This window comes from Cryptomeria japonica, chromosome 4 (genome assembly GCF_030272615.1).
Source record: "Cryptomeria japonica chromosome 4, Sugi_1.0, whole genome shotgun sequence".
NCBI classification, from domain to species: Eukaryota; Viridiplantae; Streptophyta; class Pinopsida; order Cupressales; family Cupressaceae; genus Cryptomeria; species Cryptomeria japonica.
In genome coordinates, this window is record NC_081408.1 from 737150316 (window position 1) to 737172886 (window position 22571).

At 37.7% G+C, this 22571-nt stretch overlaps 1 protein-coding gene across 5 annotated transcripts in view; it reads left to right on the plus strand.

Annotated features, from left to right (window-relative positions):
* The window catches only part of LOC131027445 (protein arginine N-methyltransferase 1.5), a 113730-nt gene that overhangs the window by 79450 nt on the left and 11709 nt on the right, over positions 1-22571 (plus strand). For 3 of the 5 annotated variants that reach the window (XM_057957518.2, XM_057957519.2, XM_057957517.2), the window contains exons 17-21: positions 8101-8193; positions 8333-8436; positions 8575-8623; positions 8727-8813; positions 9003-9108. In XM_057957518.2, coding sequence (XP_057813501.2) covers positions 8101-8193; positions 8333-8436; positions 8575-8623; positions 8727-8813; positions 9003-9108 — 439 coding nt within the window. The remainder of the gene's footprint in view (positions 1-8100; positions 8194-8332; positions 8437-8574; positions 8624-8726; positions 8814-9002; positions 9109-22571) is intronic. The other 2 variants (XM_057957521.2, XM_057957520.2) reach the window with 1 other exon arrangement.

Genomic DNA, 22571 nt, shown 5'->3' on the forward strand with positions numbered 1-22571 from the left:
ACCTTGTCCCTTGTGATCATGAGAATGCTGTCGATAGATTTAGAGGCTATTTCTGAGTTGAGCTTGTGATGTGTAGTTTCCTCAAGAAAATCTTGTCCAAGAATTTCAGTAATTACTTTCCTCACATCTTCTTGTTGGAAGACTACTTTCCTTAGCCTTATGGAGGAAATCTCCCCTATAAAAACCATTTGTCTCATTGTTGCATGGCTTGCACTCAACTTGATCTTCTCCATACTACTACGTGTCAATGTGAATGCCATGCACTGAAGGTATAGATGAGCAAGGGAAGAGAGCTCATGAATAAATGCTACTTGGCAGAGTGCTATGAAATAATCAAGATTCTAGACTACTCGACGTCGAAGACTCGAATCAGTTGACATTAAGTTTGGTTCAGTCATGTCTTGCCCTAATTACACCATACATGATCTAAACCCTGCCACCTTTCAATTTATATTATAGCATAATATTGGTGAGATATAATAAAGGGGTTAATACTAAATAGGTTTAAATAATAATTTCAGCCTATTATAATTTGGTTGTTGGGTGGTTTTAACACCCACATGAAATAGGGGTCTTAAGTGGTAGAAGATAGGTTATATATCCTAAATAATAAGAGGTTTATGTATCCTAAATAAGATCATCTCAAATCTTGTTGAAATAATACTATCCTATTATTGTGATTATTAATAGTAATAATTGTAGGATTATTTAGAACTTTATATTTATTTCTTTCCTTAAAGAATTTGGAATTGAACTAGTTCTTCATTCTTTTTTTCATTGGGTGATTTTGTCTTCACAAATTTGCTAAGATGTATCCAAAGTCAATGTGAAGAGCCCTATAAAAGGATTTTGCTCCAGCCTCTATAGCTTTTCCAATTAATTTGTTTTTATGTAAACTGGTCTTCGATTGTATTAGTATGGCATCTCTTGATCCGGGAGATTTCTAGTTTCTACCAATGAAAATTTAACATTATATGTAAAATTTTATTGTTAAACATTTCTCCAAAGGATCACATTCCATTTTTTATAGTTTTCTATGTTAATTTTTTTTGTAATAAGCTTTGGAATTTTTATCGAGGACAGGTATTAAATTTAAAGCTCTTTGTTTGGGATGTGGGTTTGACAAAACTTTAGTGTTTGTAAATGTAATGTAGCTCTCATGGGGTGTGAGAAGTAATTGTTTTATATTATTAGTAGTACTAGACACCTGTATAAACATATTTTAATTGCGGGGATGTCCACTCCCATGGAGGAAACAAACACTTAAAAATGTTGTTAGCAGCATTGATGAACTTGCCATTGCCATTGAAATGTTGCATGCCATGTAGTGTGGTCCACATGATCATATGTATCAGCTTGCTTGAGTGATTTAAGTTTAGAGGAAGTTATAGGATGTACAAAAGTTGGAGAATAAGGTTTAGTCTTGAACTTGCTACTATCTTAGAGACCAGATCAATGATTTAGTGACAAATTTGGTTTTTAATAAAAGATTTGTCATGCCTCCGCCAAACTAGGGTTAGCAGCCCTTAAACAAATGGCAAATTTGGTTTCAAATAAAAGATTTGTCATGTCTCCGCCAAACTAGGGTTAGCAGCCCTTAAACAAATTGCAGCCTTTATAAGATCAGATCGTGGCTTTTATATCAGTTGAACCTAGGTGATGAAACAAAATAGCAGCAATTTATTTTAATGGGCCGACCTACATAAGAAAGGATATCATTATTTAAAAAGTTCACTGTAAAAGGGCCGACCTAGGTAAGAAAGAATATTATTAATAAAAGAGTTCATTGTAAAGGGCCAACTTAGGTAAGAAGGAATATAATTGTCAGCAATTAATAAAAAATACAAGCAGCAGTTTATCAAGGAATGTATCCCTTGCCATGTGAAGAGGTGTGACTCTCTTAATTTAAGATATAAAAGGGGGAGATCAATTTATTGGAGGGGCATCCAGCAATGAATGAATGAATTCAGCAGAAAATAAAAAAATAGGAATCTGAAAAACAAAAAGGAAAATTAAGATACAAAAGCAGAAATAAATATTATCAGCAGCAATAAAATATTGTGAGATAAGTTTAAGAATATAAGTAGATTATAAATATATAGATGCATTCATAACTAACTTAATGGCATGTCCTTTAAAGAATAATTAATAGCGAATTCATATAGCTAATCGGGTCTGAATTTACTAGAAATGGTTTGCAAATAGGAAGAATAACCAACCTTTCAAGCTTCATCAAGTATGCTACCTCGAGATGCAGTGCTTAGGTTTAAATAATAATCTAATTCTACTATAGTTTGGTTGTTTGGTGATTTTAGCAGCCATGTAAAGTAGAGGTTGTTAGTGCTAGAAGAAAGGTTATTCATCTTAAATAAGATGATAAAAATAATCATGCAATATGTACACATATTTCTCTATGTTGGATTAATATTATCTACTTATTATTATATCATTGCAAAATTTTGATAAAAAACCACATTGTATCATGAATCAATGGAACATGTGAATGTCTTTGAGAATGGCCTCATTGGAAATTGAAGCTCAAATCAACTTACTGTCATAAGCATCAAGGCCTACATCCTCAACTCTCTCAGGAGGAAGTACATGAAGATAATGCTCATGCTGAAATAAATGAGTAATGGCCTCATTGGAAATAGAAGCTCAAATCAACTTACTGTCATAAGCATCAAGGCCTTCATCCTCAACTCTCTCAGGAGTAAGTACATGAAGATAATGCTCGTGCTGAAATAAATGAGTAATCCCCTCCCAAATCAACTTAATAACCAAATTGTATCATGAACCAATAGAACATGTTGAATGCCTTTGAGAATGGCCTCATTGGAAATAGAAGCTCAAATCAGCTTAAGGTCATAAGCATCAAGGCATTTATCCTCAACTCTCTCAGAAGTACATGAAGATAATTCTCTTGCTGAAATAAATGAGTAATGCCCTCCTTCCGAGCTAAAATTTTAAGCGATGAATCTTAAAGGTTCCAACCATTTGCATTAAGAGCAATGTTTTGTGAACTGCCAGTTGGTGGCTGATGACAACATTGTGTAGAGTTGAATAGTTGCATACGCTGTATTTACTATTTTCCCTTAATATTTTACAGCTGTTCTAGCATTCATCATCAATAGACATGGATTGGACCCATTTTGACTATTCACTAGCCTAAAGCATCTAGGAGCACTAAATTTCACCAAAACATGTCCCCTATTGTATATGACTTCCCTCTCCACCTTGTTTGCACCCCAACATTGTCATGGACAACAATGTTCTCGCACTATTGCTCCTTGACAATTCCTGCTAATGATCTTCCCTCTTGTAGAATTCTAACCCTACCATGTTTCCAATTGTGAGTTGGTGCCTAGACTAGTCCCTTTATTGAAATCTTCCATTTTAGAAAAGTAACCTTTTCACCATTCTTTATCAATCACTTGCCAACTTAACATGCTTTCTATTTTTGGAAAACCACCTTTAGATCTCATTTACACACTACCATTGGTGCAGCACTTGCACATCTAGGATTCCACACTCCTAAATTCTACCTCTTACCTATTAAAACATGCCAAATAGGGGTTTGGCATAGTCAAGCTACTAAATGTGCCTCAAACACAAATATTTCTCTCCTTCCAATATTTTCCATCTTGGCAATTGCTTTTGCCAACTACAAGAATAGGTTTGATAAGTACAATAGGGTACATTTAGCATTTGCATCAAACACCACTAATTGATAAATAGAGATGAGGGCACCCTAGAGTTCACAAGCATGTCTAGAGGTCACTAGTGTGATAATTCTTATACGGCTTTGCTATCTTTCTAGAAAGGCTCTGTGTACTTTGGAGACTTCGTCTAACTTATTTCTTCAACCTGCTCCAACTATCTTGATTCTTCTATTACCATTTTCAGACATGATCTCTCTAACTCTCTTTTTTCCATTTCTAGTTTCTTGTTCAAGCTCAACTCTAGCATTGTATTTATCTAATTATATTTGAAGGCTAATATTGTTGTTATTTGAGTGAAAATCAGAGTATAGGTGAATGGATGTTCTCTAGTAATGAAAAATAATATATTTAGTCTTTCTTCATTTTTTATCTATATTTTGGTGAACCTGAACTACATTAAACATACACACAACCTTCTTCGAAGTGAAACATAAACACTTCAAAAGCTTTACAATACTATACCAAAATCAGCATATACCCTACTTTTCAAAAAAATTCTTGTTCTTATTTCTAATCTTCATTTTTCTTCCTTCTTTATCACAATGTTGTCCCTATCTTTTTATTGTACACCGTTCCTTTACAAATTAGCTCACATTGTTTTCTTACGAACTTTCCACTTACTAGTTACTTTACCTTTATCCCTTTCTCTTCCCCATTCTCATTCTTTCTCCATTTGTCCAAAAAACCTACTCTGTCATCCATTTATTATCCATCAGCTCTCTCCTATCCATCTTCCTTTATCTCTTGTCTTTGTATTTCTCCTCCCAATCTCCCCCTTTCCATCTAGTTCACACTCTCTCTTTATGCTCCTTTCATCTCATATGTCATTGTCTATGACTTAATCCTTCTTCCACCTTGTCGTTTACAACTTCAACTATTATGGAGGAGAACAACTACTCTTCCTTTCTTGCTCATGATGATCACTTTGATTATGATGCTCACTACAAGCATATTGAGAACCAAAAATGTCAAAGCTTTGCTTCTAACTTGCACCTACTTTATGATGAGGTGGGCTCTAAGGAGGATAGAGCTAACACTTTTTCTCTTGTGGATATTCTCCACACCCTTTTAGTTCCCCATTCCTCTAGCATGGATATTCTTCAATGCATTGAGAACATTGTCAATGAGTTCACTCCATTCATTGCTACTTTCCTTAATTTTGTCGATGACGATTGTCTCTTAGCCAAACTTTTCCTTGTACACTCAAGGACCATGCCCTTGAGTGGTAGTACGTTCTCCCTCAAAATTGCATCTGCTCCTTCATGGAATTAGGTTATACTTGTGCAACATTTGTAAGTTAGTATTAACTTGAATGTAACTTTGTTTGACTTGGCAAAATGCAAGCAAGGACCTACTAAGTGTTTCAAATGATTGTTTTGCGATTGCACTCCTTGCTTGCCAAAATGTATTATCATCTTTTTGATGATGAAATTTAACATCTAAGGTCATCTTTAACAATTACCTCTAGTCTAAGGGATTATGAGATGGCCACCAATCTTTTAACTTATAATCCTTTTTCTTCTTCTACTAATTTCTTCTCCCTCCACTTCTATCCTTCTACATTCACCAAGTCAGCATTCAGTAAGGCTAGTAACACTTGTGACTTTGCCAAACTTGATTCGAAGTTCAGTGTCAACTATGTTGATCCCTCTTGTTGGAGTAATTAGGACATTTATCTAATTATTAATTAATTACTTTTTCACTTAAGCTAAACTTAGGTGCTTTTTTATCTATAGTTTTCTTTTCTAGCATTAGTTCTAGCATGTAGTTGAGCTTAATTTAGCTCCTACTTTGTATTGGTTTAGTTCTCCTAATTTTAGCATTAGGGTTTGTACCTAGGGTTTCATTCATCCTTTATAGGGATTCATTCATTCATTGTAATTGTATCTCCAATATTGTTTTGTGCAATAATACAAAATTCTCTGGTTGTTATGGAGCATACAATCTTTGCTTGATTTCTTTTGTGTGATAGGTGTTTTGCTTGCAGATGGATCTTGCATTTGATCATCAACTAGGTCAAAAAGTCAATTGCTGATATCAATAGAATATTCTAGAAATATTCTTTACACCTGAAAAAAGTCAATTGCTGGAAAAAGCTATTGGAATATGCTATTTTCTCACGAAATATTCCTCCTATGTGTATTGGAAAAATTAGTAAGCTAAACCCTTTGCATGTGACATGGAATCTTTTTGGGAAGCAAGAATATTCTTCCAAAAACAAAAAATCATGTGAGCACCTCAAAAAAGCTGCATGCTTGTTTGTTTGTAGTTCTTGGGGGTATCATTGAGTCCTCCATGGATCATCTTGTTATTTTATTTTCTCTCTTTTAGAGAGGAGTTTTGTCCCACTGGGTTATCTCCTTTTCTCTGGTTGTGAGAGTTGTGTTGGTGTGAGTTGCATTGCTTTGCACGAGTACCTGATCAGGCCTTGTTGCGGAGATTCATTCATGCATGCATTTGGCATTCATCATTAGCTCTTTTTCTTATCTCTAAGTTAATCTTAAGGGGGGGGGGGATGTTGGAGTAATTAGGACATTTATCTAATTACTTATTAATTATCCTTAATTATTTTTTCACGCAAGTTAAACTTAGGTGCTTTTTTAATCTATAGTTGGCTTTTCTAGCATTAGTTCTAGCATGTAGTTGAGCTTTATTTGTCTCCTACTTTGCATTGCTTTAGTTCTCCTAATTTAAGCATTAGGGTTTGGACCTATTTTTTTATTCATCCTTTGTAAGGATTCATTCATTCATTGTAATTGTATCTCCAATATTGTTTTGTGTAATAATACAAAATTCTTTGGTTGTTATAGAGCATACAATCTTTGTTTGATCTCTTTTGTGTGATAGGTGTTTTGCTTGTAGATGAATTTTGGCTACTGTGGTTGATCATCAACTTCTATACCTCTTTATTGCCCTTCCAATGTTCATGCATCACAAATTCGTTTGCCTTGATGCGCTAATGTAGTTAAAGGAGTGGCTTTAATCCCTTAAATAGAATTTTAACCTTGTAAATAATTACACTTAATAAATAAATCTCTTTGATGCAATTTCTCCAAAAGTTCTTACCAAAAATGTTGCTGTGCAATCTGCTAATTTAAAATCTTTGTTTTCTCTTATGATTTCATTCTAGAGGGATTTTAGGAGATAACACTCAAACAAATTGTAATCGTTTCATGTCCAAAAACGTTTTATGGTTTCATTATTGGTAAGGTAGTTAAAGTAGTGATCTTAAGCTAAGTCACCATCTTCGGCCGAATTTCATCCTTGAAGTTCGAAATTCGCCGAACATCAGCAGATAACCAGTTCGCTATTGCCGTCGGGAGGTACGAGGGCTGTGAGTCAATGGTCGACGCAATGCTTGCCGCCGATAGGGTTTTTAGACGGCCACTTTGGGAGAAAGAGGATATAGGTAAATGTGAAAATTAAAGAAACTTCAAAAAGTTGCCCAATAAATGTGAACCTTTATTAAACATTTAATAATATTAAACATCTAATATAAGTTGTTGCCGGATGTAATGGTGTTGCTCGATAAAATGTTAAATAATATTAAAATTTAATATAAATGTTAATTAATAATGTTGTTAATATATTAATGTTTAGACTTTTAGAGTAAAAGTTATCAGATTTAACATTTAATATATTAAAAATTAACTATTTTAAAATATTTAATTCAAATTTTTAATCATTCATATATAAAATTTGATAAATTTAAATTAAAATATATAAATTAAATATTGTTTATTCTGATATTTTTAAAAACTCAAATTTATATAAAGAGAATTTAGTGACATTTTTTTTTTCGAATTTTTACCTCTTTTCGAATTTCATTCGTGGTGAATTTTTGACAAAAGAATATCTTTGCTATCACGAAAGCATATGTTTCCTATGGTTTACATTTTGAATTTTCTCCTCATCGAACTTCATTCGAATTTCAAAGCTGTCGAACTTCGAATTTGAATTCGAACCTCGTGACTTAGGTCTTAACCTATTAAATAGAACATTCACCTTGTAAATATTTATCTGCATAATAAATATCACTTAAATGCAGTTACTCCAAAATTTACTGATAAATATTTTACCTGTGGAAACCTCTGATCCAAAATCTCTCTTTCAGTTGTCATTTTAGCCATCATGATCTCCAAATCATGGTCATAAAAAAACATTCTCATTTTATATCCAGGGCACTTAACTAAAGAGTGTGTGAATGCTTGTCTTTCTGTAAGACCTCTCTTTGTTTTTCAATTATGTTGATGAGTGAAAATAGAATTATTTTGATTAGAGAAGCCCATCATTATTTGGTTTCTAACAATCCTAATTAAGCAAGAAAATCTTTATTATGTATCAGCAAATTTTGATTTTTTTTCATTCATGGAAGCAGAGCTTGATAAGACTGGAAGGTTGGCAAGATATTGTAACTGTTGTCTCTGGTGACATGCGCCAATGGGCTGCACCAGAAAAAGCTGATATTCTGGTATTCTGTTTGATCTTTAGTCATGACTCAACATTAATAGGATTTTGATTACCGACTATTCTGATTTGATGTTTCATATGCTTTTATCTTTCAATTCTTCCCTTCTTTATTTCTCTGTCATGCTTGTATTCTTGTGCAGGTGAGTGAATTGCTTGGTTCATTTGGTGATAATGAACTCTCTCCTGAGTGCTTAGACGGGGCACAACGATTTTTAAAAGACGATGGAATTTCCATTCCGTCATCGTATGTTCTATAGTTTCAAATTATTATGAAATTTTACCTATGATGTTGTCCCTAGTTTGGAATATTAGAGGGGCCATTTTGAATTTCTTATTCTACTTTCTTTGGTCTTCTGTTCTAGTATTGAAGTTCTTGTTTCAGGTACACTAGTTTTATTCAACCAATTACAGCATCGAAACTTCATAATGATGTAAGTAAATCCCTATTTCAACATGTTTGAGACCATTTATCTTGTACTCATGCTACAGTTGACTTTGTTTTAAATAATTAATCACATTTTTCATTTCATGCAGGTGAAGTCTCATAAAGACATAGCACATTTTGAAACAGCCTATGTAGTAAAATTGCATAGTGTAGCGAGATTAGCTCCATCCCAACCTGTGAGTGTTGATTTTTATTTTTTATTCGGCAGTTTTTGTTAATTAAGAATGATTCCACCAAGAGTTCCTTGCAAATGTGATTAGATGCTTAGGCACTATACTGTCTATGAACTTTCTCCAAGCGAAATTCTGTGTGGGCGTGTTAAGAATGAATGGGTAACATTTAGAGTCTGATATTTTTGTCTCTAGGTTTTCACTTTTACACATCCCAACTTTTCTCCTAAAAGGGATAATCGGCGATACAAAAAGCTGCTTTTTGAGCTGCCCGAAGATACAGGATCGGTGCTAGTCCATGGTACAGCTCAAACATTTTTTATTTGGAACATTGATTTATCATCATCATCATGAATTTGCTTTGTTATGATCTACATTCTTCTTGAAGGGCTTTGGCAATAGGATTTAAGACATTCTGTTTTTTAATTCAACAATATAATATTCTTTCTGTTGTTGAAATATATATGGAACTTAAGTAGCTAGGGATTTCAATTCAATACAATGCTGTTCTCTTTTATATGTTGTAAATCGTAAGCATGTTTTTCCATAAAGAATGTTATTTGGATCTTTGATTTATTTTTAATGATCAACAAGGAAGGTTTTACACCAAGTGTCCTGGGTTAGATGCCAAACAAGCCTGACGTATCATAATTTTTCTAACTATATGAAGATAGTATTTTGATGCTTTCACTGAATGATCTAGAAAGATTAATTCTAAAATGATAGGTAACAATACTATGGTAATATTATCTGGTTTTTGATCTTCATTCAAAATAATATTATAATATGTATAATGAACGAGTTCCATACATGCTAAAACATCAATGCATGGTCTGCTATATATACTTTAAAAGCTAGGATGAACAAGAGAAGATATAAACTGTGATTTTACGCAGTTACATAATTTATTGGCTTCTGTGTTTGCACACTATTTCTTTATGATAAACCGTAGGACAATTTTGACAAAAAAATCAGGGACATATAAATATAAATTCTTGGGCTGGCTCAGTTACTCTTCATGAGAAATTTTGAAGCTTGAGAAATTTCAATTCAAATAATGGATGAGAGAGTAGGTGTTTAGGGACAAACAGAGAAAGGGTAAGAAGCAGCTAGTAGTAGCTTTTTCCTTGACAGAAGCAGAGTATCGGGAACAGTCAAAGCAGCATGTAAGGTAGTATGGCTATGGAGGATGCTCTTAGACATGCAAATGTCTCAAGCGGGGTCTTCATCCTTGTTTTGTGACAATCAAGGGGTGCTAAAGTTGGCCAAGGATCCAGTCTTCCATGAGCATACCAAACATGAGGAGGTTCATTGTCATTTCATACAACAACTTGTAGAAGATGGATTATGTTGTAGTATGTTCAATAGAGGATTAGACTGTAGACATTCTTATCAAGTCATCGAGTCTTTGACAAATTTGTAAAATTTCAGGATAAGCTTTGTGTAGTTCATAGATTGACCATTAACCGAGGATATTAAAATAATAATGTAATACTTAGTTGTAATGGCCAATTATGTCATTAGGATAGACTTTAGGAATATTCTTTATTCTTTTAATTGTCATCTACTTTTCTTAGTTGTCGATCTTATCCTTATCGGATAAACCATTTGTAACTCTTATTTAAGGAGGCCATTACTCCTTTGTTAATACCAAATATCTTGATAATCATTCTCTATAACATTACTTTCCATAATACAATCAACCTCCTCTAATCATATGTGAAACATGTATGTAGATCTGCAACATGTCTTACATGTAGACAACCCTTAGGACCTACAATCCAAATAACTTTCTTTTTTGTAAATTAATAAAGCACAAATATTTATAAAATGTAAAGTTTTGAAACCATTCATGCAAATTTGGATTTAATAAAATGTAAAGTTTTCAAATTTTCAGGGTTGTAAATTTGTAATGATTTTTTGTTTTATATATTCATGCAAAATGGCTGGTAGTTCTAGTTCATTTACTCTTGATGCAAAGAGTTTATTTAAATTTGATGCAATGACAACTTCCGAGTAGTGGAGTTATTGTTGGTGTTGTAGCCAATGTGGAAGTGAGTATAGGAGATCGTACAATTTAGAGAAAGCTCATTTGGAATAAGAATTTGTTAGGGGTCAAATAAAAAAGGCCTGCCAAAGCAACAAATAATAGTATATTAAATAATGAGAGGATGCTAACATGGTAAGTACTAGATCAAAGGAAAGGGCACATCCTCTTGCTGAGAAAGTATTGCAAAAGTCTCCTAGTTGCTTATCACAATTGGTTGGCTCACATTATTTCATGCCATTGCTACTATCTTCTCAAGAAGAGCATGCCTCCTTTCTTTTGTGTAAAAGAGGCTTGTTGGAAAAAGTCTTAAAAATTAATCTAGGTAGGTTGCAAATGAGAGCATTGCTTGTTGCATTTGTGGCAATGGGATTCTTTTCATCTTTGTTAGATCACCACATTGGCAAGATTTGGCGACGACCATTTCCGAAGCACATCTTGATTACATTAGTCCTGGGTATGAAAATGTTTGAACCACTTTATTGGCAAAGGAGAAAGCTTTAGTAGAGGCATTTTTGAGAACAATTGGGGATAAATTGGAATCGTGTGTGTCCATTTATAATGGATGACAAGATTACAAAACTATACCACTAGACAATGTCAATGTAGTGTTCCCTAAAGGAGTTACGTGTTGAAGGCAATAGATTGTGAAGGGCGAGCCAAGGATGCAATTGCCATTGCGAATATCCTCATAGAATCTATTGAAATGATGGGCCCTAAGAATGTTGTCCAACTCAAATAGACAACGCAATATATTTTATTTGCAAATTCGATAGGTTTTGAGTTCTTCAATTGATTGGAATTGAACTACATACTCCATCCACTTAGTTAAGTGCAACTGATTGTGTGCAAAAGAAGCAAAGGGTTTGGTCTTTGTGCACTCCAACTTGCATCTCTTTCTTGTCACATAAGACATGATAAAATTGTGGGGATGACGAAGAATTGCGATCTAACTCTTGAGTCTGTTGACTTAGATGCTATAGTTACATAGCTTGCTAAAGTCTCTATAGATGTGACAACTTTTGTATATGACATGGCTAGTGGAAGTGGCGTTGTGCTTCAAATGAAATTGAACCAAATGTTGTTTTTGATGCTCTCAATGAAGAGCAATATGAAAATTATTAAATATTGATTGTAATTTTCATTTTTTTAAGTGTTTTCTTTTTAGCTAATTATGAGGTATTGAAATATGTTGTTTATTGTATTGGAGTTGATTGTGAACTTCCCACACCTCAAGATATTGCAAAACAAAAATAACCTTCCACAAGAGAGAATGGCAAGAATAGCTTGTTTGATTGTGGATGCTTTAATGAATTGATTGAAAATGAAATGGACATAGGAGGCCTTGCTTATAAAGGCAAGGTAGAGGCTAAGTCACAGGATACAACGATTTTCATGGATGAGGTTCAAATTTAATCGAATTTCAAACTTCTATAAAAAAAATCGAATTTAATCGAATTTCCTCTATAAAGCACTGCTATCCGCCTCTAAACACAACTCAGTTGGTCGTGGGTATTCTTTGTATATGCTTTGTATCTATCTATTGGGTCATGGGTATCTGCAACTGCTGGGTCGCCCTCGAATTTTCTCCAACAAGGGTCTCTATTCTGATAATTTATTAGAAGTATACATATATTTAAAAATAAACAAAATTATAGAAGGCGAATTTTATCCGAATGTTTTTTCAAATTTTTCCCTTGTCGAATTTCATCCGAATTTCATGGCTGTCGAATTCGAATTCGAATTCGAACCTTGTGACTTAGGGTAGAGGGATATGATTAAACAAAATTATGATGTGTTTTAATCCTATAAAATGAGACAACTAAAGTGACAATTATTAAATGACCTAGGAAATAAGAATTAAATGCCAAAAGATAAGATCTTATAGCAACTAACAACCTTCTAGATCTTATAGCATGTGAATAGGACATACTAGTGAACTAGTATGGTAAAATACTTTATTCACACCATCACCCCCTTTTAAGTGCCATTTAGGGAGTAGTTGACATTTGCAATTGATGCAAATATGATTATGATTATGGGTCCCAACCACTAGGCTATGTTAGGTACCCATTTACAATGCAATCTCTAGCAAACAAAAAAAAGGAGAAAACTTAGTGTACACAACTCTACAAAAGAGAGAAAAGTTACAAACTAAAACAAGTGATGAAATAGTAATGAATGGAGGACTCAATGATACCCCATAAGAACTACATAATCAATATTAAGGAAAGAGAGACTATATAGCCCAACCACAATGAGATGACCTGCTGCAAAGAAACATTGCAAGCACATTGTGGAGAAAACTTCGGAACCTTAATTATAAAGACGAGATGATTCAAATATCGAGAAACATTGGAAACTCTTGATTAATGGACCAACTTGAGAATCTTAATAAAGCAATAGAAAAAGGATTGATTGTATTGTTTCCAGGGAACATTGAAAAGCTCCCAATGGAGCAACCTTTGAATTTGATTGAAGCAACATGAGATTGATGTATGATTTGGAGCTGAAATGAAGTGATTTGATCAAAATAGCACCTTCCCAAATTCCACCATGTCCAAGTAATCCTCCAGGATATCACTAATCCAAAAACTAAATTAAAATGTACCTAGGTTTGAATTTGGAAAAAGTGCATTGATGGCTTGATGGTGCCCCTCAATACCTTTCCAATACCAGAAGAATTGCAAAAATCAGAGATTGTTGCAAAAATTTATGATTGGTAGCCACAAATGGTGATCTAACTTCAAACAACAATTACTAGCACCAAATAGCAAAATTTGGAAAAATAACTTGGTTCATTGGAAAGTACATTGAACAAGATTTTTGATAATATTTTGTTGAAAAGCGAACACCGTGTTGAAAAGTTATGGTGATTTGCCCAATTAGGACATGAGGGGCCAAATTTTGGGCCTTTGTGCCATAGGCCCTCGAGTGCCCATGTGACCATCCACAAGTGCCTTGGTTTAATTTTTGTCTTTTTTTAACATTATCAACAATAATGATGTTGGGGTGGAGCTCCATTTGGGGTGGCAAACAGTGGTTGCACCACTTGAGCTTTAAGCCCCCCTGCTTGCATAGAATCGTGGGTTTTCCTATTGATGAACCAAGTGCTTTAGCAAATGACAGTTGGTGATGAAATAAATAAAATAAAAGTTAACAAATAAAAAATTGAAATCATACAAGTGGCAATTGGATGACAAAAACAACAATACCAAATTGCGTATATTGTACGTTGATGATGCTAGGTGATGCGGAGCATAGGGAATATGCCGTAGAAATGACAAAATGTTATGCCAAATCGCAAATAGATGACAGCAACGATCAATTTGTATAGTACATGTCTGTATAGATCACATAGATTCCATACAATGACAAAATGGCGAAATTTTTTGTGATGCTCTAAGACAAGTCTGAGATTTTGACAATTTGACTGTAATGTTCCCTTCCTAAGCTAGTTCGATATGTTGGAGTTGTCAGCCTATTTAGTTGTTTCTTGTGGACTAATGATTAGCGTTAAGGAATCTTGGAGGTAGTATCAGGTGTGATTTCGTATTTTGATAGTTGGATGAGAGGAACACTCTTTTTTTGGAGCCTTTTCAAGTTTGTTTGCTATTTTTAGTATTGTCAATGGGTTAAGTTTTGATGATCACGACGAATTTTGATATAGTCTAGGCTCTTTAAATTAAATAACGATAAGTTATAACTTAATAAAGTTAAATTCAAAATTTAACTTTATCGGTATTTTACTTTATTTAATGAAGGGAATATATAGGCCAATTATTAAATTAAAGGTGATTTATTATAATGAATGGGCCTTTATTATTTAATGCTATATTGGGAGATTAAAAAGGGAAGTGATTGTTTGCCCTCTCGGGTGAATAACTTAAAACATAAAGCACGTAATGCAGAATAATAACGCCATAGATATCAGACAAGTATAAGAGATGTTATTCCATTCATAATTGTTGTTCTCTCACAAGTTACATTCGGAAGTATTTAAAGGTACCGAGGGGGTGCGAGCGCCAACCGTCGCACCGCAACTACCACCCCACGGTTGCAAACTAACCAAGACAATTACAACTTAATTAACTAGTCTTATGTTTGTGTACAATAATGCCGCCAACATCATCCCCCCCAAAAGAAAAGAAGTCGTCTCCGGATGACTTAATACAAAATAGAGATGACATTAAACAGAACTGCTGACGCCAGTCGAGCCCGGAACTTATACACCTGCTGCGTCCTCGTCTGAAAACCCTTTTCTGCTACCATCCGATGCTCAAGTGTGTATTTCACCATTATTGCTTCCTTCGACATCACAGTCCTCCTGTGCCTAAACCAAACTTGTCTGCAAAACACGCGTTTCAGTCTTAGCCTCCACCAACTGCTACTCAAATGATACTCTCTCCCTAGCCAATTTGTCCTCGATAGCCACCCACGTTGCCCTCTCGACATCCAACTCCTGGGTACGTTGAGCTAAGTCTCACGCTACTCTTGCCTCCAACGTGGTGGTCAGCTCCTCCCGAGCCCTCTGTGCATCCACCAAGGCAACCGCACGTCCAGTCGAGACATACTCCAAGTTCCTCAAAGCGTACCATTCCTGCCTGGAGGTGGCCACAACTCGCTGGTACAAAGGCTAGGAGACACCTCAAATCCTCCGTCACACTCCCCAAAGGCTAATAACTGAACTGAATAACTCCCTGGTGTCATACAACTGTGCGGACCTGCAATGCCTTACCTCAAACTCTATTTTTTCCCAACCTTCAAATCCGTCTCCCTCTATGGCTTATGGCTTCCCCGCCAATGCTTAGCTATAGGCTTATTTTTCACAGTACGGACAACCACAACACTTACCGTGACATCTCTAATGCCCTTCGCCAAACTCCAACAAGTGTACTGTAGCTCAAAAATAAACTAGGGTTTGGGGGCAGTGCCCCCAGCGGGGTCGAGGGGCAGCGCCCCTTGCGGGGTCCGGGGGCAACGTCCTAGGTGCGTTCTCTAGACCATACGAAAGTCCATGGCGCGCATCATTTCTGTGATATTTTATGATGTCAAAAACCCTTCTTCTACACTCTAATATTTTTAGTGTCCTGGCTCCAGATGTCATCGAATAAATTTTCAATCTAATCGTCGTCGTTTTTTTTTTTTTTTGTTTACTCTGTAATGTCCCCGATGGCCCCCGGCCATACAACCTCTCTGTATAGTCAACAACAACACTGACACCTCCAATCGTACGACCACCTTCCCGTGCGGTCAACACCCCTCCACCGTACGGATCACCCCATACCGTGGCCACCTTCCTGTGCCTGCCTTGTGCTTGCGTGGGCGCTGCGTTTGTGTGTCTGTGCGTTTGGGGCTGTTGCGTGTTTTATTTCTCTGTTGGCGGTGATGTCCACCGCACAGTCGTGTCCACCGTCGGTGTTACCACCACACTTTGCTCTTTTTTTCCAGCCATACGGTCAACTGTCGTACGGTGTTTTTTTTTTTCCAATTTCCCAATTTAGTTGTCTAGAGAGTTGTCGGCTTGGGTCCCCTGTCTCTGGGATCGCCCTTCATCCTTCTCGGTTTTCCTCGCCCAAGAGTCTCCCGCGTTGGTCCCGTGCCTCTCAAGTCGCCTGTCGGGCCTCTCGAGTCCCCTTCCATCCTATCGGGTTCCCCTCCGGACTCTCGGGTCCAGCCTCTCGGGTCCCTTTCGCGCTTCTTGTGGTAGGGTTTCAATTTGGACCCGTTGGTAGCAAGTCTATTTTCACTGGCCATCCGAAAACCTAGAACCACAAATTCTACGACAACCATGGTCTCCTTCCCGTACATAAGAAGAATAATAATAAAGATTTTGAAGGCTGCGGCCTTCCACACAGGGTTCCAATCGTTGCCAATAATCTTGGGATTATCTACGTCATCGAGGTTTGGGGCGTCTCCCTTCCAATATTCTCTGTATTCCGACAGGTACACCTCCTCTGTTGCTTGCTCTGGTTCCTCTACTTAGAGCCTGTAGCTCTGGAACATTTCATAATCCTCCATCTGCCAATGGAAGAGCCTGTTCAATGACCCTGTCTCATCCTCGGAGCACTCTCCTAGTTTGAGAATCCCTTCGTCGTTGGGCTCCCTGCAGCCTCGTCCTTCGTTCCTCAGGTTGCCTTCTCCTTCACCCTCCAATTCCGAAGATGATGCCAGTTCCTCACTAACCAACTGTGTTTCGAGGTCTATGATAAACTTCCTTCCTCCATTCTCCATAGACAGAGTGTTCTTCTTCCAGTTGTGGGTGGCCTTGGCTGCCACCAGCCACCCTCTGCCTAGAATGGCGTCATATCCTTTCTTGGTGAGCGGAATCACCACGAAGTCGAGGACAAATGGTTGTGTCCCGATGGTCACTTGTTGCGCCATGAGCGTTCTAAGGGGTTTGATACCATTTTGATCCGCTCCCAGTAAGTTGAAGGTTGACGGCCATAGTGTCGGCTTGCCAAGCTGCTTCCAGGTTTCTTTCGGAAGCACATTCACTCCGGACCCGCTGTTGACAATAGTGTCAGTCAAAATGGTGCCAAGTATTCCCGTTTCTACCACCGCTGGGTGCCGGCCACTGTATAGTGTCGAGACCAATGGGTCTGTAGGTGTTTAGCCGGAAACATCCGTATTCCGGGTCGCCTGACTATGCGCAGTTACTTGCATCGTACGTAGGAGTGTCGTACGTAATTGCGACATCGTTTCCAGGAGGTCCTTCATCTTCACGGGTACTTCAATCTGCAGCATTTGCTTCAGGATATTTTCCTCGGCCTCATAGCGGGAAGTACTTGTCGCTTCCTGGGTGTTCCCTTGTGCCAACATTTCCTTCGCTACTTCAGCCTTCGCCTCCAGCGCCCGTAGCTTCTCCGTGCGGAGGTTCGGGTATGTGGCCTTCTTTGCCTGTGACTGCGTGATTGCCAATACTCGTTCCTCCGTCCTGTCAATGTTGAGCAGGTTCACTCCAGATTTTGGGCAAGTTCCATCATCGTGGTCTCCAAGCCCACACCATTTGCATAGTTTTTGTGGAGTTTCTTCTGAGATGCATTCCTTGGCAAAGTGGCCCCATTGATTGCAGGCTCGGCACTGGATCATTGGCCGTCCCTTTGCATCATACTGGATCCAGCTCCTATTATTATTATTGGTCTTCCCCCCTCGCCGGTTGTTCCGGTATCCACCAGATGATGCACTATTGTTAGCGGTTTGCGAAGTTCCGACGGTCGGCTGCTCTTGCGTGAAGAGAACTTGTTGGCTCCTAGTTTTCATATTGTAGGGACATTCCTTTGTCAAATGTCCCGCAATCTGACAAATGTCGCAGAAAGCCTTCTTGGGGTAGGACCCCTTGGTGTGTCCGTCACTCCTACAGTCGGTACACCACACGTCGTTTTCTTCAGTCTTACTTGAACTCCCCTTCATGGCTTTGAATTCTTTCAACATTCGTTCCATGTCCTTTTGGAGAGTGTGCACCTTTTTACTCGATTCGCCACCGCTGTTGCTTTCCCCGTCAGAGTCTTCATCATCGTCAGATGAGTATTTATTACTTTTCTTCTTCTTTGATGTTTTGTATTCGTTCTCTAGGTCCATCGCCCTATTATAGGCATTGTCATATGACGTCGGGGGTACAATTTTCATTTTTTTTTGTAGGGAGGATTTCAATCCTTCAACGAACCATCATTTCTTCAATCCATCTGCTAGTTGGCTTTCCATTTTACCCAACAATTCCTTCAGCCTCCTGCTATATGCCCGTACTGTCTCCTTGGTACCTTGTTTGGTACTGTATATCTCCGTTACAATTTCATTGTCATCACGGAGCAATCGAAACTCCTCCATGAATTCCTTCTGTAGATTGGCCCACGTGGCCACTTTTTGCTTGTCCACATCGGAGTACCAATCTATGGCAACTCCATGTAACGTGGTTGGGAACTGCTGTACCCAGTCATCCTGGTCTGTCACTCCTTTGGCAGACTAAATGGTTTCACATGTACGACAGTGCTGAAAGGGGTCTTCCTTGCCGTCCCTTGTGAACTTTGGCAATTTTTGTTTACTCGCCATCCCGGGTCATCTTCCTGGGGGTGGCTGTGCCTGTGTCTGTGGCCCTGCATTGCTTCCTTCGGCGCCGGTGGTGTGTCCTGCGTGGGCGACTAGAGGTACGGTGTTTTGCCTGTTGTGTGTGGCACCTACACCCGTACGGTTGCCCTCCCCTTCGCTCTCACCTGCGACCACCCCTGGTTCCCGTTGGTGGTCCTCACTTTGTGGTGTAAGGGATAAGTTTCTGAATTGATCCCGGGTCTCTTCGACTAGATTTCGCTGCAACCTTGTTTCTTCCAGAAACTCTTCGTGGCTCCGCGCCCTACGGTGTTCTGGCAACGCGTAGAAACTTCCCTCGGCTTCTGCACCCTCCGTGACACCTTCGTGGTTCCCTTCGGGCCACCCTTTGGCAGGTCGTCCTTCGGCAAGTTGCCTCAGCCTCCGTCTCTGTTCTACTCGCTGCTCCAGAATCAAGGCCCTCTGCACGGCCTCCCACTCGTCCGTTTCCGCTTTTTTATTTCTATCTTTATTCAGTAGGTTGGGCATTAATTGTTGCACATTTCCATAAGTCACAATAGATAAACCAAAACACATCTTTTTTAATTCATTTCGTGAGATACAACTCGTGTCAATGACACTTTTATTTGAATATAGAAAGTTTCAAGGTTCAATTCCCTCCTGGCCTGGCGCCATCTCGTTCCGCTTCCCGTCGGCTGTTTTCTTCGCACTGCTGAAGAATTTGTTGGCATCGCTCTTCCTGGGCAATCTCCTCTAGGCAAGGTTGTTGTGCCAGCGATGCCTGTGCAAGCAACCTGGTAAGATGGTTCATCAACCGATTTTCTGCTGGGCTCACCTCCCACGCTGTCCACACGACACTTGGTGGGATTTCCGCTTCCGTCGCCTCGCGTCTGACGTAGGTCTGGATGGCCACCTGGAGCAGAATTGAAAATTCTCTCGTTGCGGTGTCTTCTCCTGTGTAAAGTTTTGTCCGCACGTCGTCGGCCTCGGGGTTCACCTCACCAACGGGTAGGCCCATCGTGTCCGTGTGCCATCCGCGTCTTCCGTTCCCGAGTATGTCTAGGCAACAACGCCAAATGTTTGCCCTCTCGGGTGAATAACTTAAAACATAAAGCACGTAATGTAGAATAATAACGCCATAGATATCAGACAAGTATAAGAGATGTTATTCCATTCATAATTGTTGTTCCCTCACAAGTTACATTCAGAAGTATTTAAAGGTACCAAGGGGGTGCGAGCACCAACCGTCGCACCGCAACTACCACCCCGCGGTTGCCAACTAACCAAGACAATTACAACTTAATTAACTAGTCTTATGTTTGTGTACAATAATGCCGCCAACAGTGACTTTTATTGAATAAAAGAAAAAAAGTGCTTTTCCAAAAAAATAGCAAAAAAGCAAAAAATGTTTTTTTGAAAAAGCAACCAAAAAGCGAAAAGAAAATATAAGAGGAGGATTGGGGCTCTCATTGGAGGATATGTTGACAGTTGAGCATTGATTTTGATTTTGCTTCTGATTTGGGGAGATTGCTTCTTCTCTTTGGTTTGTGAGGACAGAAACCTTTGCATGCAACATTTTCCATGTTGTTGTGAGATACAATATGGAGAATAATCTGGTGATTTCATTCATAGGTCACATTTGGCATATTGGAGTCTACATTTTCAGATTTTCAAAGTTCATTGAATATCAGATTTAATTAAAGAAGATTGAGGAGGGTATAATTTCTATTTTGTTGGCTGTATGTTCTCCCTTGCTGGCCATTCACTCTTTTGATGGGCGTCTAGGGTTTTGAGGAGGTTACACTTGATGTTTTGGGTTGTTTTGGACCTGCACTTCCTTGCATACCTTCTGTGTAGCCTTTGGAGCAGATCGTGAGGGTTGGCATTCATTTTGGAGTGATACTTTAGTTATTTTGGTGAGCAGCTCAAGCAAGAGAATTGCTGCATTTTCTGGGTATGTTGGATTTATATATGTAGTGTATTTTTATGAACTAGGTTGTTATTTTTGCAAAAAAATGGATTTCCATATCAGCAATTAAATATGGAATTTCCGGCTGTTATTTTTGAAGATTAGTCATTTTCTGAACTGAAAATTGTTGCATTATTATCTCTTTATCTACATTAATATTGTCATTGATTATGTTGCAAAAAACAAGACAGAAACATATATAAAAAAGGGCACAAACAGGGCTGCATATTACATTGACAATTGATCATAGGGTTTTTGGCCCTTTCAGGCATGATGGAAGGGTCTATTTTGGCCTAAAGTGCTCCAAAAACTCAGCCACCATCTGGCTTTGGTAACCTTTAGATATTTGCTCTAGATTTTAAAGTAGTCACTTGGCAACCAGCACTATTATGAATTTTCAATAAAATAGCCCAATTTCCTCATCAAAATCATACACAAAACTTCACAATGATACTAATATAAACTTGCAAAGAATGCCATGTTATTACAAACCACCTTTTGCCACAAAGAATTGCAAGATAAATGCCGAAAATTTATTGTACCTTATTGTCTGCAAATTTGTCTCTGAAAGATACTTCAACACATTTCCAAAACTCTATACATTGAATCCAGTTGTGAAATCTGTGACTCCGCCAACATCGGTTAGGGTGGATAGTTTCACCACCGGAACTGATCTTCTCAAGAAGGTTTGTGTCCTCAAGAGATCGAGTTGGATCAAATCCAAACTTGGGAACCACAAGTGTTACAAGCAAAGAAAGAATAAAACTCAACATATCTCCATTTAGCCTCTCACTGCTCTTTTATAATCTTTTGTGAAGCTCTTCAAATTCACCTTTTCAGCTTGCCTTTCTCTTCATATTTCCCTCCCATTTTTACTTTCTTTCTTTTGCTTGAGAAATAAAGTGGCCTTGACATAAAGTGGTCGCTTAGGAATTAATGACCATATGACCATATTAAATAATTAAAACTTAATTTTAATTATTATATTTCTAGGCTAGGTAAAAGAGGGGACATTACAAAATCCTTGTAGATCTAGCCCACGATGTCAGATTTTGACGAAACAAAAGCCAAAATTAGTTTTCTGTGATGCCTTGGATTCAATTGAGGTCCTTATAGACGCAAAATGCACCTAACAAAAGCTTCAAGTCAAATCAGCTCCCTTAGATGCAACAAGTTGCTCATAGATTTAGACATCTAACTCCATGTAGGAGTTAATTGTGAATTCCCCACACCCCAGGATGAGTTGCAAAACAAAAATAATGTTCCACAATAGAGAATGGCAATAATAGCTTGCTTGATTCTGAATGTAAGATTGAATTGATTGAATATGAAATGTACATGAGCCCTTTTTTTCATCAAGGAAAGGTAGAGGGATAGGATTAGTCAAGATTGTGACATGTGTCTTAATCCTATACAATGAGACAAATAAAGTGACAATTATTAAATGACCTAGGAAACAAGAATTAAATGCCAAAAGATAGATAAGATCTTATGACAATTAACAACCTTCTAGAAAGATTCCCTAGGACCTTTATTAACCTAAGCATGTGAATAGGACCTACTAGTGAACTGGTAAGGTAAAATACCTTATTCGCACCAACATATTGGCAATATGATTATCATATATATAGCAAAACTTCTACCTGTTGATGTGTGTTTTATGCACATAACATTTCAAAATAAAATACCAAAGTAATTTACCCTC